At 36.9% G+C, this 19,854-nt stretch overlaps 1 protein-coding gene across 1 annotated transcript; it reads left to right on the top strand.

The window, feature by feature from the left end:
* The first annotated feature begins 5,235 nt into the window (after positions 1–5,235).
* Positions 5,236–15,039, top strand: LOC140168904 (uncharacterized). Its single transcript, XM_072192228.1, has 7 exons — positions 5,236–5,337; positions 6,636–6,782; positions 7,198–7,341; positions 7,442–7,588; positions 8,555–8,698; positions 14,676–14,819; positions 14,911–15,039. The coding sequence occupies exons 1-7, from the start codon at positions 5,259–5,261 to the stop codon at positions 15,027–15,029; spliced, it is 924 nt and encodes a 307-aa protein (XP_072048329.1). The 5' UTR covers positions 5,236–5,258; the 3' UTR covers positions 15,030–15,039.
* Positions 15,040–19,854: the final 4,815 nt, after the last annotated feature.

Genomic DNA, 19,854 nt, shown 5'->3' with positions numbered 1-19,854 from the left:
AAATGATCTTTCAATTGATTTTGTGCTGAAAATGTTGACAATAATCGCTTGGAGGGGTACAAAATCGATGCTGAATTGATCAATTTGGCGCCCCATTAAAGGTGGCGCCCGGGGCACCTGCAACCCCGCACCCCCCGTAGTTACGCCAGTGGTAAACTAATATATCCTGCAAAATTCAAGACTTTAGGCGCTGTACTTTGGTCAAAATCCGAGATTTTAAATAAACCGTCTTAAAACCAAATATGTAACCGTCTTAAAACCATAATATGTGACTGGACACCACGAAGAGCCGTAAAGTCGGCCCAGTCAATTTTGTTTTATTTCGTGTTTAGAAAATATATATCATAAGCTTTAACATGGAATATCATTTGACTTCAAATGATATCCAGAAGCGGAGTTATGGTTTCTTGAACCCTGTTCCTTCAACAAAATTGTACTTTTTTTTTCGGTTCTACGTGTGTCCTTTTTTCAACATTTCTGGTAATAGGCCTAAATATCAAACAATCATAATTAGCGGTCATTTCAAATCATCCCTCTTATTGTTAATTGCTGGTTATACGTACCTAGACAAAATACAATGCTTTGTTACCCACCAGGATTTAGACAAAGCAAACAAAGACTAGAACTATTTAAGGATTCTATAGAAATAGGTAGAATCTTATTATCCTCTTCAGCAATAGGACTATTGATTGGTGAGATACTTGTCGCACCAAATTGAGGTACCTATGAATACGACACATTTTACTCTGTAATTCAGAATACAATTTGCCGACTTTACGGCTCATTCGTAGTGTACCGCCGCATATAACATTTGTTGAGGAGGACGCCCTTAATATTATCCAAAATTCTGGTTTTTATACGAGATTTTGAATACACCGTCTTAATAAGACGGTTTATTATTACGATGGAAATATTAGCCGAACGCGTACACGATGTGCATAACACGATACATGGCGTGCGGGCAGAATGTATTGTTATAAATGGTAATTCCACGGAATAGGCCTGGAAGCGGCACTAGACATTAGCATGAAGCCGCATTCATATGTAAATAGCGTATTGTTATTTAAATTTGCGCCCAGACGTATTGAGGGCGACAGTCATGTTATCCAGACAGAGAATGTCTTGATGCGCCAGGCATGTCAAATTGCTGAGTGAATGTGTATAAATCCCCTTTCTGTATAGGTAATAAGCTAGTACATTTCGTGTTCCAGTTTGTTATAACAAAAAAATAAGTATTATATTAAATATATTAAGTGTATAAACTTTGAAATTGACGTGAATTTGAAGTGCAGAGCTCCAAATCTAGCTAAATCGTGTAGTGTGAAATTATGCTGTGCGACCCCTCTGCGTGGTAGAATTATATTCATAAAACATTGAATTTAACATATAATATGGGCAGCCAACCACGATTTATCAGCATTTAAAAGATATATTAATTAACAAAGATAAATAATCAACAGTACAAATGACAATTTAACTAGTAAACAAGTCTGAAATCTTAAAATGTTGCCACGTGATTTCCCGAACACATGATATGTCTACATGTGACCATTATTCAGATTTACCGAAGTATTTGGAGTATGGTGCACGGCTTGCAGGCAACTGTGTATTTCTTTACCTCCGTATAAAATCAATAATTCATGCTGGGAGCCAAGTAACATTCTGTCTGCTTAGTACATATTGGTATTTTATTTTACTTGAGAGCATATAGAAATACATAAAGACGAATAAGGCGCCATGATGGAAAGCTATGGAAGGTCAGGTCGGGTATCAAAGGTTATTTTAACTTCAAATACTACTTGTGTTTCACACCTTGCCTCTGTCACGTATTTCCTTCATGTTATTGACCTCAAGTCCTAATTTTGACTTTGCTATTGCAAAATGTCATTTCATATCAAATTAGTAGACTTTCTTTGAAACAAACATATCACTGGTGCCTGATGGGAATATCCGTCCGCCATTTCATTAAACTGGATCGTTTTCGCCTGGTTTGCGCCCAGATGTATTGAGGGCGCGCTATACTCTCATTGAACAGGCAAAGTTCGCAAAACTAACAACGTTGTTATTTGCCAATAGCAATTAACATGATCCAAGGGTCGAACATGAATTATTCATAACGGATCGATAACTGGCCTCACTTTCTAGCTAGTAAACCAGCGGAATTTTTCATAGGTTTTGCGTTGCTAATAGAACAACCGTGAATTTAGTGTCACCCCCTTGGTAATTCTTTCACTATTTTTAATCTTTTACAACAGAGTAGCGTACCGATGCTGTGCGGGCTGGTTCGGGTCAGATTGCAGTGAACGTAAGTTTATATGTGATGCAGTTCCTTGTACCCTTTTGTGTTTCAAACACCACAATGCATTAGTAATATTCAGGACCATTGATTTTCGATGAGTTTGCAACGTCAATCTTCACGATCGCGTATCAAGTCAGACTCTCATTTTGGGCCACATGTTTCAGGTGTTTCAGGTGTAATTGTTCACAGTTTTATTTTGAAAATTACATGACAATTTCACGACAATCAACTAGCCCTGTGAATTTTTGTCGAAAACAGAGGTGTTGCGAAATTCCTTAAAAATACTCCATAAATAACACAGAATAGTGACGCCACTACCTGTATTGACATTAGTTATTGTTTATGGGGGCTCGCAGATGTGGGGTCAAATGTCATGAAGGGATAAAGTTCGGCCCATGAAACCAGTACACATGCATTATACTGATTATAGCCATTGTCTAAGGGTCTGACACGATACAACTTCAAAATGCCTTCATGCCATAAATAGCATAGAACAGTGACGCAATATGCACATCTATAAAGTCTTTGTCAAAGACGCTTGCGAGGGAGCCGAGGCGAAGCCCGAGTAGCGCCGAATGCGCGCGAGGGCGAAACCACCTCGATTTTTACCATGCTATTCTCCTACGCATGTAGGTAACTCGCGGATAGTTATCACTCTCCCAGTCTGTAACACGGACTATGTATATCAGGGTCAAAACTCCCCCTTCGGGGCTCGTGCATTAGATGCATCAACATCTCAGTACACGTGCATTATTTTGTACAATTTCACTCCCAACAAGTGATACGCATTTCAACCTATAAATAAACTGCAGTTCATGAAGTACAACAAATTATTTTCATTGGCAAATAAACTGTATTTTAGCTATAGCTATATCTTACCATGAATATTTTTTGTCCCGCCCATAGCAACGACAGAGGGAGCGGTACAAACAAACGAGACCCAATGAAACCTTCAAATGGTAACCTTGTTTGTTGGATGAAACTCTGAAGGTGTTGACACTCTTCAAAAAATGCAACAAACGAAACATGATTTCACTAATCTCCAATATTAATACAATATTCCTTACAAATGAGAAATCAAAATAATTCACACTATACTGAGAATAACTAAATTTTATATGGATTCCATATAGATACATTTAATAATGGAAAGAGGAAATGCAGTTAAGGTTACAAAACTAACCTATTATAGAAGGAGGAACTGAATTATGATATAATTTAAAACCCTATAATTCTGATCACTTGAAATGAAAATCGCAGTAACAGTTTGTGATAGAAAGGGGAAGTGAAACAGGAAATAAATAAGATGGTGAAAATTACTAACATCTCAAAGCGAGCTTAATGAGAGGAACTGAAATTATGATAAAATACAGGGTGGTCTAAAACAACTTTACCCAATTGCAAAGTTTCAGATTGAAAAGTCTGTTTCAACTTGTTGTTGCAAATTCTTAACGACCATAAAGAGTAATCGAAGATAAATGAATGAAAAAGAATTTAAAATACAAATGTGGCGGCAGTTTTAAGTGAAAGGGTCCAAATTTAGTTTGTCCTCGCGTACCCCTATGGCTGCTGAGTCACAGCACATTATACAGCGAGTGTTTAGGACGTCATTGTACGCAGGCACGTTGCAATTTTCAGATGGAATTCCGGAACAGGAAGCAAAATATGTATAAAATAACGTGGCTTGTTAACTTAAAAACAAAACAGCTTAAAAAGGCAGCTTACATCATAATTATTATTCTAAATTAAAGAAAACCAACTGGTTATTTTGGCCATTTAACATGCAGTTCTACGGGAGGACATATTATCATAATTTTTTAATTATGATAACATGTCGAACTTTGCTCTGTTGACCTACAAAGACAACAAATTTGGCCGATTACAAATATACAAAAAAATCCGGTTTGAAAAAAATTAACCAATTTTATATTATAAGATCGTACATTATGGCTTTAATGCCTAATTTTAACACTAGGATTCTTTTTAAAATGTATATCCAAGGACTATGTTTTAACTGATATTTCTGAATGAAAAAATATTGCTTTATATTTGACCGAGAAAATGAATTACATATATAGCAAAAAGGTGTATATCTGAATTGTGCTGATTTCAACATGTATCAATCGACTTTTAGCACGACTATGCATAACAATAGAAGCTGATGACCACCGTTCTGAGAATCGATTATCGCAACGACTTTTCTAAAATTATTATGTTTGCGAGAATTTTATTCTCCTTAAGGGCTGGGGTATGAACGTTTGGACAGTATTTATTTTGGGACATTAGAGCACATCAGACATATCGAATTGCATTCTGAATACGAAGAATGTCATTCTGATATCAAATAATTTTGATTTTTGGAATTCGCAATTTAATACACATTTTATGGCAAATCATTAAAAATTGATATTTTTGATATTTAACAGTACTTAAAGTAAACTTTATAAATCTGATGATTTATACTTAAAGTGTATGTAGGTGGGATGAAAAGCCGACGATCAATTGAAAAATTTGACCTTTCGTATTGAAGATATGGATTTTTTCCCAAAACACCAAAAAAAAATTAGGTCTTTTGGGAAAAAATCCATATCTTCAATATGAAAGGTCAACATTTTCAATTGACCGTCGGCTTTTCCTCCCTGCTACATACACTTTAAGAATATATCATTAGATTTATATAATTTACTTCGAGGACTGTTATATATCAAAAATTGAAAAATATCAAATTTTTATAATTTGTCATAAAATTTGTATTATATTGTGATTTTAAAAATTAAAATTATTTGATATCAGAAAGACATGCTTCGTATTCAGAATGCAATTCGATAGGTCTGAGGTGCTCTCATGTCCCACAAAAATACTGTCGAAACGCAATAAACGCTCATTTTGTTTAGGACATTGGGAATCCTGGAGTTCCTGGGGCACATGTAGTCGGACGTGTGGGAGTGGCACAAAGACCATGAGCAGAACGTGTCCTACAAGTGGAGCTTGTAGTGGGTCATCTCGTGAAACATCGTCGTGCAACACGGCAAGGTGTCGTAAGTATTGAATTCATATACGGTAATACATGTAATATTATATTTTTTAGATGTTCTATAATTGACATGATCTGATCCATGGGGGCCAAAGGAGGCATTTTTAAAAATTAAGTTACTGTAATTTTTACATTATACATACAATAGGCTATCATTTACTGAAAACACCAAAGGTCTAGCTTACTTGGTTCTAAAGTTATGAAGTTTTTTGATGTCTATTTTCTTATGTATTTTATTGTTTTTTGCTCCATATTTTGACCTTTATCTCAGTTTCAAATTTGCCGCCTTTGGCCCCCATGGATCAGATCATGTCAGGTGGATTGAATCATCATCATCAGTCACCTGCGTAGCGACTACAAGCTTTCTCCAACTATTGCGATCTTGGGCAAGCGAAACAAGTTTGTTTGGCTGCAGCATCCCTGGACATGCTATGTACAGTGTGTACGGCCGTCCCGGTTTCCTCTTCCCTTGTGGTGGAATATAAATGGTATATTCTTTCACAAGCTCGTCGTCTTCAAGACGCAGTATATGGCCGAGAAATTTAAGTTGATGAAACTTGACTCTGGCAACCAGTGGGGTAGTGTTGGTCAGATTGTAGACGGTTTCATTTGAAATCCGATCCACATGTTTGATGTTTAACATGACTCTGTAGCAAGATGTTGCAAATGCATTGATCTCGTTTTCCATGTCCTTGTTGATTACCCATGACTCGCACCCGTACAAAAAGACAGTAATACAAGTTGTCTTAAACAGCTTGATTTTTGTTTCGATTGGCAGGGATGGGCTTCTCCAAAGTCGTTCTAGGTTCCAGAAAGCTGCCTAGGCTAGTGCTTTTCTTCTTTTTAGATCTCCAGCACTAGAGCCCATCTTTGAACCCAAGTACTTGAAGTCTGTGACATGGTTGATGGTACTACCATAGACTTCGGGGGGCAGTCACATATTATGTCTTAGGTGCGCTGATGACAAGGCCTAGATCTGCTGCTGCAGTTGCAGTCCTAGTAAGCTGCGACTGGACCCGGGCTATACTATGCTAGATTCCAACAGGGCATTATCATCAGCAAAATCCAGGTCATTCAGGCTCCTAGCAGGATATCTGCTTGACAGACGTGGGTAGGTAACAATTCCAGCGTCAATTCCAGAAGTTGATTTCTTCAGAAAGTAGTCTACCAGGGTAATGAACAGGAATGGTGGCAACACATCACCCTAAAACACTCCAGTGGATCGAATACATACATCAATAAAGTAGATACATCTCACCTCATTGACGGACCTTTCAACTTTGAACATTTATATTTATACAGCATATTGGAGTTCATGGAACTCATGGAGTAGTTGTAGTCAATCATGTGGTAGTGGAACTAAGACTAGAACCAGGACGTGTTCTGTAACAGGGGCTTGTAGTGGATCGTCGAGTAGGTCATCAAATTGCTATACCCAAATATCATGTCGTGAGTATAATTTATCGTTATTATTATTGTTATTTTTTAAATATATCTACATTCAATATGCTATAATTTGGCTCGAATGCAACAGTAATTAGTAGATAAATTCGCACTCTTTGACGGACTTTCACAAACCTTCAAATGTTTTGATAATACTTAGACTACTGCATATTGCACCGCTTTCGAACAGTCATAAAACTATAACTTGTAAAAATAACATTTATGGCCCACTCTTCATGTTCTTATGATTTTACTAAATGGGATCAAATTTTAAAAAGGATGAAAACCACACAGGAAAGACTTTGGCCCCTTTTTACGTTTTGAAACGGATTTTGGTAGATATTAGTATTACTAATAAATGCAGCAATAATAGTTAGATTATATCCTCATCTCTTTGGCGGACCTTTCATCTTTTATACAGCATATTGGCGTTCATGGAGCTCATGGAGTAGTTGTAGTAAATCCTGTGGTAGTGGAAATAAGACTAGAACCAGGACGTGTTCAGTAACAGGAGCTTGTAGTGGATCGTCGAGTGGGTCAAATAATTGCAACACGCAAAGATGTCGTGAGTATCAATATAAATATATCAATATCACTAACAAATGCAGCAATAATAGTATTATGATATGCTCATCTCTTTGACGGACCTTTCATTTTTTATTTAGCATATTGGCGTTCATGGACCTCATGGGGTAGTTGTAGTAAATCATGTGGTAGTGGAACTAAGACTAGAACCAGGACGTGTTCTGTAACAGGGGCTTGTAGTGGATCGTCGAGTGGGTCATCAAATTGCTATACCCAAATATCATGTCGTGAGTATAATTATACCATTTATCATTTTTATTATTATTGTTATTTTTTTAACAAGTTCATTAGGAATGTTGATATCTACTGTGAATTTTGTTTATTTTAAACAATTCCAAGTAAAAACGGAGGTGATTTACTCACGTTTGTAGTGATGTTTCACCACCACACTAGCGTCTTCATCAGACTGGCAACTCATCACACCTGACTGCTTGCTTTTATAGGCAACAGGATGCACCGTGGAGGGCGTGATGAGTTGCTCAAAGACGTTGTTGATGATGTTGATTTATTGATCGTGAAGCCAACAAGACCACCAGGTGGCCGGCTGAAAGAAGCCATCTGGATCCGCCGAAAAGGATATAACTCTCTAAACAAGGGGGGGGGGCTACGAACTCAATAACATCTTTAACCAACTTGTTAACACCAGACAAGCTGCGACAAATTTATTGGTTCTACCGCCTTGCATGAATGGTTATGATACTGAATATTTTAAATCATCTTTTTCGTACAGTGGGGTTGAAGTTTGGAACAAGCTGTGTAATGAATTAAGAACCTCAACAAATATGCAGACTTTCAAGCAAAGATTCAAGTCCTAAAATTTTGTGCATATACTTGTAAATGATGTGTTTTTATTTACTTTGAAAATTGTATGTATTTTTGTATTTTAAATATGTATCTAAGAGTTGTATATACTATATAAATTGTATGTTGATAATTGTTGCTTTTCAATTATTGTATATGCGTAGCAGGGCCCAATGTTAGACCAGCTATTTGGCTGAATTGGGCTACCCTGGATAAATATGATTAAAATAAATAAATAAATAAAACTTGGAGTTATTCAAAATGAACAAAATTCACAGTATTATTGTTATTATTTAATACGTATACTATCAATATTCTCCCATAATTGGCTAGAATGCAACAGCAATTAGTAGATAAATTCGCACCTCTTTGACGGACCTTTTTTTATACAGCATATTGGAGTTCATGGAGCTCATGGAGTAGTTGTAGCCAATCATGTGGTAGTGGAACTAAGGCTAGAACCAGGACGTGTTCTGTAACAGGGGCTTGTAGTGGGTCGACGAGTAGGTCAAATAATTTCAACACGCAAAGATGTCGTGAGTATCATATTAAGTATTAAAAAACTCGAGTTTTTACAATTAGTTAATGAAAAATAATAAATGAAATTTAGCAACGCGACGAGGTTTATTTATCCAAGCACCGTAAAACCTCGTCTACAAGCATATAGTGTGTTTTTGATTAAAGCTAAATTATTACGAGATAGCCGTAAATATGCCAATACAGGGTGTCCCAGAGAAAAATACCGGGCAAATAAATTTGGACGTAAGTCGAAAAATACGCGTCAAAATGCAAGGATCTAAACATCAGCGTGTAACCCATCTTATTCTGCATCTTTTACGTCAATTTTACTGGAATCGGTTGACTGATCGCGAAGAAATGAGCGATTACATCATGCATGTGTCAATTCACTTCATTCCAAGTTTGAAAGAAAGATCATTCAACACAATGCGCACTAGTGGTTAAACTGTCAATGGGCTTGATATTTTGTTCTATGAAATCCGTTTCGTTCTTTTTAAACAATCTGTTTCTTGCAAAAAAATTAATTAGGTTTTATTCAAATATGAAAACATGCACGATATTGAAAATGAAAGCTTGCATGTAAGATGATGCTTGGTATTTGTAAATATTTTTTTTCGTTAATGTTGATGTAAATGTTGCATAAAGGATTACTACATAAAGAATTCCAGCTGGTTTAAAAACTTCTCACACACATTAATGTTTTCAAAATATTTTCCCAAGAAATTGTAATGCAAAGTTTAAATCTTTTAAAAACTTCAATATTAATGTTGCGTGGTGTCAAAAATCACACGTAAAGCTGTAAGCACTTGATCATTGTCATTCGTGGCTCAAATGTTCTTTGTAAAGTATATTTGCACAACCTAAAGAATTAAAGTTGGAGAGCTTCCAATTGCAGAAATCAAAGTTTTTCGGACAAACTGTTATTCATCTTCAGGGAAAGCATGAATTACATAACACCGTCGGATTTTAATAGATAATGTGGACTAAATTTGAGTGAGCGAGTATGAAAAAAGCTCCTGTTGATCAAACTTGGAATGAACTGCATTGATGCACGCATTATGCAAACGTTCATTTCTTCGGAACCAGTCAACCGAATCAAATCAAATTTTCGTATGTGATGCACAACAAAATAGGTTAGTGGCTACATTTTGCTTTTTTTATTCTAATGTCTATTTCTCGACTTACGTTCAATTTTATTCACTCGGTAATTTTTTCTGGGACACCCTGTATGTACAATAGATTGGTCTTAAAATAGCACTTGTTGTATATATGCTTGTTTCGGTAATTAATTTGCTCATACATCATAATATTATAAGTTTTTCGATGGATGGCGTCTGGATTAATTTAGCTTTCATCAAAACCACTCTATATGCTTGTAGACGAGGTTTTACGGTAGACTTCCACTTCAAAGTTATTGAAATCCGCAATTGTATTCTATTCATAAGTAGTAATGCAGGAATCGCGCGAATCGCTGAAATACATTTTATTAGTTGTCTCTACTGCCGGCGTTTTGCAATTATTAACATTAAAAATGTTCCAATACTCTTACAATTATAGACTTATAGAATTATAGACAATTATAGACTTATACGTGCTTTTTGTATCATATTAACAAATATTGCAATTATGAAAAGTAAAAACTTTAAAATAAAAAATATATTAACCATCAAAAATATACACAAAACGCCCTCTTATCTATGCTCAAGGGTATACGAGGTATTGTTGGTCGAAGCAGCCAAAAAGTCGATTATCAATATCTGAATCAATATATTATTGAAAAATAACACTTTGGTGTTTTGCGAAAGTTCATTCTACAAATCATATACTTTGAAAATGTGCTTAATTTATTGTTGTTAATGAGTTATGTACGTTTTACAAGTGTTGTGGTTTCAGCCCTCTTTACGACATAACTCAAGAACCACAGGACCTACAAAAGCATATATCTGTGATAATTAAATTCTTCTACACGCTCGCTATGAATTGAGCAATGCAATTTTTGCTAAAGCTCACTACCATTCGCAAGATGCTGTGAACTCCTTTTTTTGCTGCTTCGACCAACAATACATCGTATAACCTAAACAAGTCCTACATCCATTGTTGTAATTCAAATTAGAAAACGCACAAGTACTAGCATATCGTGTGTACGCGCTTTATTCCGTAATCAATAAGTTTCAGCAGAACGACTCGTAGCATAGTATTATAGCCTTTGTACTATGGATCCAAAGGTTGTGAGTTCGAATCCTGGTAGAATTGTAATTCTGATAAATTTACTTTTCGTTTGATAATTATTAAGAGGTTTGCAAAGAGGGCTATAAAGAACAACTAAACGTGAAATATTGATATCCAACTCGTTTGCCCCGCAGGGCTACAAAGAAAGACTCACCGCGAAATATGGATATCCAACTAGTTTGCCCGCAGGGCTACAAAGAACCACTAACCGCGAAATATGGATATCCAACAAGCTTATAACTATTAGCACCCGATAGAGGGTAAGGCCAAAAGAATAAAGAAATTTATGGGGTAAAGAGTAAGAATGAAATGGGCTGTCGATAACGAAATGCCGTCACCTTATACTGGGGCCCAGTATCAACAAAAGACATCAAGGCTGCAGCGCCGGCAAGGCCCAAGGCCGGCGACTCCCACACGACGACTAAACACTCCAAGTGGGACCCCCAAGGTCCCCACAGGGCAAGAAAGCAAGAGTAACCTTGATTTTAAAAAAAAGTATCAATATCTACCAAAAAAAACGTTTCAAAACGTAAAAAGGGGCCAACGTTTAAAACATATTTCGTGTGTGGCTTTTCACCCTGCTTTAAACATGGTATGAAAGTTTCTTAAGGGTAGACGAGGTGCGAGATGGCAGAGTGGTTAAGGCGTTGCGCTGCCGGCCGATCGACGAGGGTTCGAGCCTTGGGCTTGCCTTAGGTGAAAATTCTCTTCCCTCCCAAAAAGTTCCTATATGGTCAGGAATCCTTCAATTCAGTTCAGAAATTTAATTTCAGAATTTAATTGAAGAATTTATTCTCGCCCCCATACAAGATTCGGAAGTCACATAAAGCCGTTGGTCCCTTGTACAGGAAGAGTCAAACCCTGTGTACGTTAAGTATCAGAGCTATCCGAAAAGAGAAGGGGAACCATCCCCGGTTCTGGTATCTGCAATCAATCCTAGGTTCCAGGATCGTGCATAGGTAAAACTGTGCACGTAAAGCCCGTACGTTGATACTCAACCAATTGAGGTAAGCACGTTTATGGAAGGAAGGAAGGAAGGTATTGTTGGTTGAAGCAAACTAAAAATCGATTTTCATTATGTAGTCCAATATATTATTGAAAATTAACACCTTGATATTTTGTAAAAGTCCATTCTACAAATCGTATACTTTGCAAACTTGCTTAATTTATTGTTGTTAATGAGTTATGTACGTTTTACAAAAGTGTTGTTGTTTCAGCCCTCTTTACAACGTAACTCAAGAACCGCAGCACCTATAAAAGTATATCGGTGATATTTTAATTCTTCTACACGCTCGCTATGAATTGAGCAATGCAGTTTTTGCCACAAAGCTCACTACCATTCGTAAGATTCTGTGAACTACCAAATCACAACAGTTTAAAATAATTAATAACCTTAAGACCTATACAAAGTCATCTATACTAAGCTCCTAATTTATTGTCAGTGTTTATTTAAGGGTGAATGAATTAATGTTCGTGCGTGATTGAAGTTTATCCGTACAGACATTAGGGGGCTGTCATTTTCTTCGGGAAGGGGGGGTCATGAATATACTGGGGTTCATAGAATTTTGAGACCAAAAATAGGGGGGGGTTATAATTGTTTAACAACCAAAATAGGGGGGTTATAGAATTATTAAGGGCTGGTGACTCAAAATGTTTGCGCCCTCGCATTTGCTACTCTTACGATCAAATTTTTTAGCGCGCTTCGCACACTCCGCTCCAGGATTTGATGCGCCCTTACCTCCGGCAATGAATAATGTGTCTTGAGTCTGTATAGGTGGAAGGGGGTCATAAAATTTTCCGACCCACGATAGGTTGGAGTCGTAAATTTTTTTAGCCCGCGATAGGGGGTCGTAAAAAATTGACTCCGGTCACCGTCATATTCATGACCCCCCCCTGCCAGCCAAAGAAAATGACATCCCCCTTATAACGTATTTTAATTTAAGAAAAAGAAGCAAAGACTCACTTTGGTAAAATTTTCATCGTCACGTTGGATTCTGTGCCTTATACAATACAATACAATACAACCAAGCATTTATATAGCGCCCTCCAAGGACCACAGCGCTTTCCAGAAAAAAGAACATATATAATAATAATAATAAAACAAAAATCAATGCATTCTACATAATAAACATACAATTACCAGATAAGCAAAGAATTAAACAAACAGATGAGTTTTTAAATTGGTTTTGAAAATGTCCAGTGTTTTGGCCTGCCTGATGTTGATTGGAAGAGAATTCCATAGACGAGGACCTGCGGTTTGAAACGCTTTGTCACCGGTGAGAGTCCTGGTTTTTGGAACAATGAGAAGTGTTCTGTCAAGTGATGAACGAGTGGCGTACTTTGGTTTGCGAAATGTGATCAGTTCTTGTAGGTATTCCGGAGCTTGTGAGTTGACACACTTGTATGTGATGACCAATAGCTTGAATTCGATACGCTTACGGATCGGTAGCCAATGAAGATGGCGTAACAGAGGGGCACTAGATGTATCACGGCCAACCATCATTATAAGTCTCGCGGCTCTATTTTGTAGGCGTTGCAGACGAGTTAGGTCATATTCAGTGGCTCCAAACAGTAAGGCGTTACCATAGTCTATGCGAGAAAATACAAGAGCTTGAACAGCCAGCTTGCATGTGTCCAGATCTAAAAAACGACGAATCCTGGAAAGATTGCGTAGGTGAAAACTGACGCACTTCACAACTGATGAAATCTGACTAGACATGTTTAAAACTGGATCAAAAATGACTCCGAGATTCTTCAGTGTCAATGTAGGCTCAATGATGACACCATCAAGATTTAACTTGATACCCGAAAGATTACTTATGAATCTCGAAGACGCAGCAATATAAAACTCAGTTTTTTCCTGGTTTAGCTGCAACTTGTTTTGTGACATCCAAGATTTTATTTGATGTACACATGTCTTGAGTCTGTTGAGAGCTCGCTCACACTCATCAGGAATTCGCGGGTCGAATGAAACATACACCTGGGTATCGTCTGCATAAATATGAAAAGTGACATTGTTCCTGCGCAAAATGTCCCCAACAGGATGAGTATACATTGTATATCCCCTGGGTCCTAAGATGGATCCTTGCGGCAGGCCAAAATTCAATACATGCTCGTTGGAGAACTGTCCTGAAATACAAACACGGTTTTTCCTGTTTTTAAGGTAACTAGCAAACCATTGTAGAGCGCAACCCTGAATATGAAAAGTATGACAAAGTCTGTTGACAAATATGGTGTGATCGATTGTATCAAATGCAGCCGATAAGTCGAGCATGACGAGAAAGACTGCATTCTTGTTGTCAATTGCTGAGGCAATGTCATTCTTTACCCTAAGCAGGGCAGTCTCGGTAGAATGCAATGGTTTATAAGCAGATTGGAACGACTCATTTAGGTTATTTTGATTGAGATGCTCAGTTAACCTACTAGAAGCTACCATTTCAGCAACTTTAGCAACAACCTTGATATTTGAGATGGGCCTGTAGTTCTTAAGAATATTAGGATCCATACTCTGCTTCTTAATAACGGGTGTTATGATAGCATCTTTCAATGAATCGGGAAAAATACCTGTATTAAATGACACGTTGACAATTTCAGCTAAAATTGGAATGTACAGGTGTATGGCCTATATGCAATAGGAAGCAAACAGTCGATTTGCTAAGTATATATAATACTCTACTACTCTTTATGATCATTATAAAACATGCACACACACACACACATGCAGCAATAAAAGTTAGATATATCCTCATCTCATTTTCTATTTAGCATATTGGAGTTCATGGAGCTCATGGAGTAGTTGTAGTAAATCATGTGGTAGTGGGACTAAGACTAGAACTAGGACGTGTTCTGTAGTAGGGGCTTGTAGTGGATCGTCGAGTGATTCAGATGATTGCAACACACAAAGCTGTCGTGAGTATGATAGTAAGCATATTATATGACTAATAAATGCAGCAATAATATAAATGTATCATGACGGAGCTTTCAATTCTTATGTATACAGCATATTGGAGTTCATGGAGCTCATGGAGTAGTTGTAGTCAATCATGTGGTAGTGGAACTAAGACTAGAACCATGACGTGTTCTGTGACAGGGGCTTGTAATGGAAAGTTGAGTAGTTGAAAAAATTGCAACACGCAAAGATGTCGTGAGTATGATATTAAGCATTTTATATTACAAATGAATCCAGCAATAATAAGTACATATGTGTCAGATTTTTAGGGGAATTTCATTTTCTTCGGCAGGGGGGTCATGAATATGACGGTGACCGCAGTCAATTTTTACGACCCCCCTATTGCGGGCTAAAAAAATAAGACCCTCCCCTATCGTGGACCGAAAAATTGTATGACCCCCCCCCCTTCCGCATCTACGGACTCAAGACAAATTATTCATTGCCGGAAGTAAGGCGCGGAGCATGTCAAATCCTTGAGCGGAGTGTGCAAAGCGCGCTAAAAAATTTTGATCGTAAGAGTAAAGAATGCGAAATATTTTGAGTCACCAGCCCTTAATAATTCTTTAACCCCCTATTTTGGTTGTTAAAAAATTATAACCCCTCCCCTATTTTTGGTCTCAAACCCCCAGTATATTCATGACCTACCCCCCCCTTCCGAAGAAAGTTACAGCCCCCTTAACGGTCCTTTCATCTTTTATACAGCATATTGGAGTTCATGGAGCTCATGGAGATGTTGTAGTAAATCATGTGGTAGTGGAACTAAGACTAGAACCAGGACGTGTTCTGTAAGAGGGGCTTGTAGTGGATCGTCTAGTGGGTCAAGTAATTGCAATACACAAATATGTCGTGAGTATGATATTACTACTATTATATCACTAATACATGTAGGAATATTAAGTATATACATCTTCATAAGGTAGTGCATTTTTATTAACCAGCGTCTATTAAGGGGTTATTTCCGGTTTTTAATATTATTATTATTATTATTATTATTAATATTATTATTATTATTATTATTATTATTATTGTTATTATTATTATTATTGTTATTATTATTATTATTATTATTATTCTATAATTAGATCGAATAGAAACAAAACACTAATAGATAATGTTCTTACTTCTTAGACGAACCTTTCCATTTTTATACAGCATATTGGAGTTCATGGAGCTCATGGAGTAGTTGTAGCCAATCATGTGGTAATGGAACTAAGACTAGAACCAGGACGTGTTCTGTAACAGGGGCTTGTAGTGGGTCGTCTAGTGATTCAGATGATTGCAACACGCAAAGCTGTCGTGAGTATGATAATAAGGTTGCGTTCTATTTTACTTTTTCTGTCCACAAATTTGATGCATGTAACTAATAAATGCAGCACTAATAATTCTCACCACTTTGACGGAGCTTTCAAATCTTACATACAGCATATTGGAGTTCATGGAGTTCATGGAGTAGTTGCAGTGTATTCTGTGGTCGTGGAACTAAAACTAGAACCAGGGTGTGTTCTATAACAGGGGCTTGTAGTGGATCGTCGAGTGGTTTAGATGATTGCAATACGCAAAGCTGTCGTAAGTATGATATCTAGCATTATTATAAATGTAGCAATAATACTAAGGGAGTGTTCATTAATACTTTGGTAGGGGGGCTGGTCTTTCTCAAATTTTTCGCTCGAAAACCTTTTTTACCCCCGTCGATGGACTGCTAAAATTTTTGACCCCCCCCCCTCTTTTGACAGATAAAACTTTTTGACCCCCCCCCCCATTATCGTATAACAAACATTATACTTAATAATGTTATATCCAGTGGTGTGGTATCTGGGTCACATCTCATTGAGGGAAGAAAATGTTTGAAACATTCTCAATTGATCATGAATAAACATCTCAAAAAAGTAACCAACCCCCTTAAAAATGACCGTTATTCAAAACCAGGTAACTGTATTGCAAATCTGTAAATTGCGTTGGAGGCAGGAATTATTTCTGCACATTTGCACACCTCATTTGCAGCAATTGACTAAATTTTGACGTTACAGCGTACAATTAAGTCAATGTAACCCACACATATTGTGCATGGGAAACACTGTGACAATACGAGTGTATTGTCACGGTGAAGACCGTGCTTGGAAGAGTATGCTGTATGCTAGCATACGTATGGTCACGGTGTATCCCGTTGTCAAAATACCACGTACTTTAGTACAGTAATAGCGCCCTCTGTTGGGCATAATTCACTTTAAAGCGTATTTTCAACGTAGCGAAGAAATATTTTAGGTAATATAACACTATAGAATATAAAAACTAGTATCTTTAGAAATTACATTTCAAGGCTGTTACATTACGGTTACTCAAGGTTTAAAATTAAGGTCTTTTATATTTAATCAGAGACAGCCCGTCACCCTTAAGGTTACTCATTGTTGTTTCTTGATGCTGAGGCCCAGTATCAACCAAAACATCAAGGCCGCAGGGCCGGCAGGCCTGAGGCCGGAGACTCCATACGACGACTAAACACTCCAAGTGGGACCAAAATATAAGGGCCCGCAGGGCAAGAAAGCAAGAGTAACCTTAAGGATGACGAACTGATAACGAAAATTCTGTTGTATTTACGGACATCTCGTCACCCATAGGCCTACCTTTACATTTTTTTTACTCTTTAGCCCATGATTTCGCTCATTCTTCAGGCACTGCCCTCTATCGGGGGCTAATTTATAGTTTAAGCTTGTTTGCTATTCATTACAACAAGTTGCCAAAGAGCAAGTGACAAACACTAATGATATGACATCAGCACCCAATTTACATCTCGCCAGGCATTATATTCATGAGAATTGCATGCAGTGGTCACGGGGTGACTTAATTCGACGTTTCATCAATACACTGCCACGAGAGGATGATCATATGTAAATGAGAATGTACACAATGACCTGTGCATGCACGGCTATACGCCGTAGAAGTGACGTCATAATCGGATTAACTACCATAGCAATAGATGAATACAATTTTTGAATAGACCGCCCTGCACTACGAGCAGATTGTACTTATCACCTGATTTTTAAATCGAAAGTTAAAATTGAGATATATTTAATTTTGAGAATTACAATTATATAAAGGAACACATTTTTTATGACCCAGGTACTTGTATAATAGAAAATTCGATCACACGTGTATATCCTAATGCTTATGTAAACTTTCTTTATCTGTGTCAACAATAGAATATTTATCACCAACGGAGTATGGAGCTTGATGAAAAAAAATATATAATATAGCGTGTTGACACTGTGCTGTGTATGTCAGTAAACAGATTGACAAACACCCCGTACTGCACTACATGTCTATTGTATTCAAATTTCCCTTCAAGAACTGTTAGTTCTCCCCGGAAAAATATTCGCACCGTAGACATACACATAACCCCGGGAGCGATATACATTCTTTTCCTGGTCAACATTTGCATCACATAATGGGCCTACATTTACTTTGATATACTTTTGTATTATGAGACTGTCCTTCTGATATCATCTAATTTTGATTTTTTGAAATCCACAATGTAATACACATTATATTACAAATGATTAAAAATTGATATTTTTGATATTTAGCAGTACTCGAAGTAAACTTTATAAATCTGATGATTTATACTTAAAGTGTATGTAGGTGGGATGAAAAGCCTACGATCAATTTAAAAAATTGAAAACTTTGACCTTTTGTATTGAAGATATGGATTTTTTTCCCAAAACACCCAAAAAAATTAGCTCTTTTGGGAAAAAATCCATATCTTCAATATGAAAGGTCAAAATTTTCAATTGATCGTTGGCTTTTCCTCCCAGCTACATACACTTATACACAATATATCATTAGATTTATATAATAAAATTCAAGGACTGTTATACATCAAAAATGTGAAAAATATCAAATTTTAATAATTTGTCATAAAATTTGTTTTATATCGTGAATTTCAAAATTATTTGATATCATTCTTCGTATTCAGAACTCAATTCGATATGTCTGATGTGCTCTCATGTCCCACCAAAAATACTGTCAAAACGCTCATTCCAGATCCCTTAAACTTGTCATGTGAGGTTTCCTGCAGACTTAATCACAACTGATTAATTTTGCTTACATTGCTGACGATATCCAAACTGGTGTAAATTGCACCAATCGCCCCAACTGCAACAATATCCATTGTTCCCATGCTTTTGGTAAAATGTCATTATAGTCCAGGAGCAAGATCCCACAGGGGGCCTAAATAAGGACTTGGTTCATCCCCCACTACATACAAGGTTTGACACCATAGGTAGTTAGTATGGACCCTCTAGATCACTGCTAGGTAGGTAGTGGACTCAAATTGTGGTATCACTTTTTTTTTACAGGTCATTTTATGTATGGACGTATAATCGCATAAAATCACCAAAAATAGGACAAAATTAAGGGGTAGGGGAAATATAAACGCCAAGAACTCAACTTTTACTCATAATAATGAATTTATTTTGGTATGAATATGTAGCTAATTGATTGTTATACCTGCCTAGTATTATTTGAAAGCAAACCTAGGTTTCATTTGATCATGATTAAGGGGTCATAATCATATCATTATAGCATAGTAACACCGTTTGCATACATGCATTTAAATTAGCGAGTGTCTATGGTGTGTTAATAGAGGTCACTTCTGGTCGGACACGAATTACCCTCAAAATGTCTTTTCGACAACAAAGTACCATACAGGCTGTATCAAAATGATTGGTACCCATTAGTTTCCCATGCCGAAATACAACATAATACCCACTTAATTTGTTGATTAATGTTATTAGAGGTTATAAAACTATACATTCTGGTCATTTCAAGAGAACCAACTGCTGTATTAGGAAGATGCAGGCTTTTCAATAACCATCAAAACAGATGGGCACCAATCATTTTGATACAGCTTGTAGCACAGTAATAATCATTGACATTAGCCAGTGGGTATGCATGTGCTTACATATTTCACTATGGGGTGTGGCTAATGGTTTACATCTA

This window comes from Amphiura filiformis, chromosome 14, assembly GCF_039555335.1.
Source record: "Amphiura filiformis chromosome 14, Afil_fr2py, whole genome shotgun sequence".
NCBI lineage: Eukaryota > Metazoa > Echinodermata > Ophiuroidea > Amphilepidida > Amphiuridae > Amphiura > Amphiura filiformis.
This window is presented reverse-complemented; position numbering and strand designations above follow the sequence as displayed.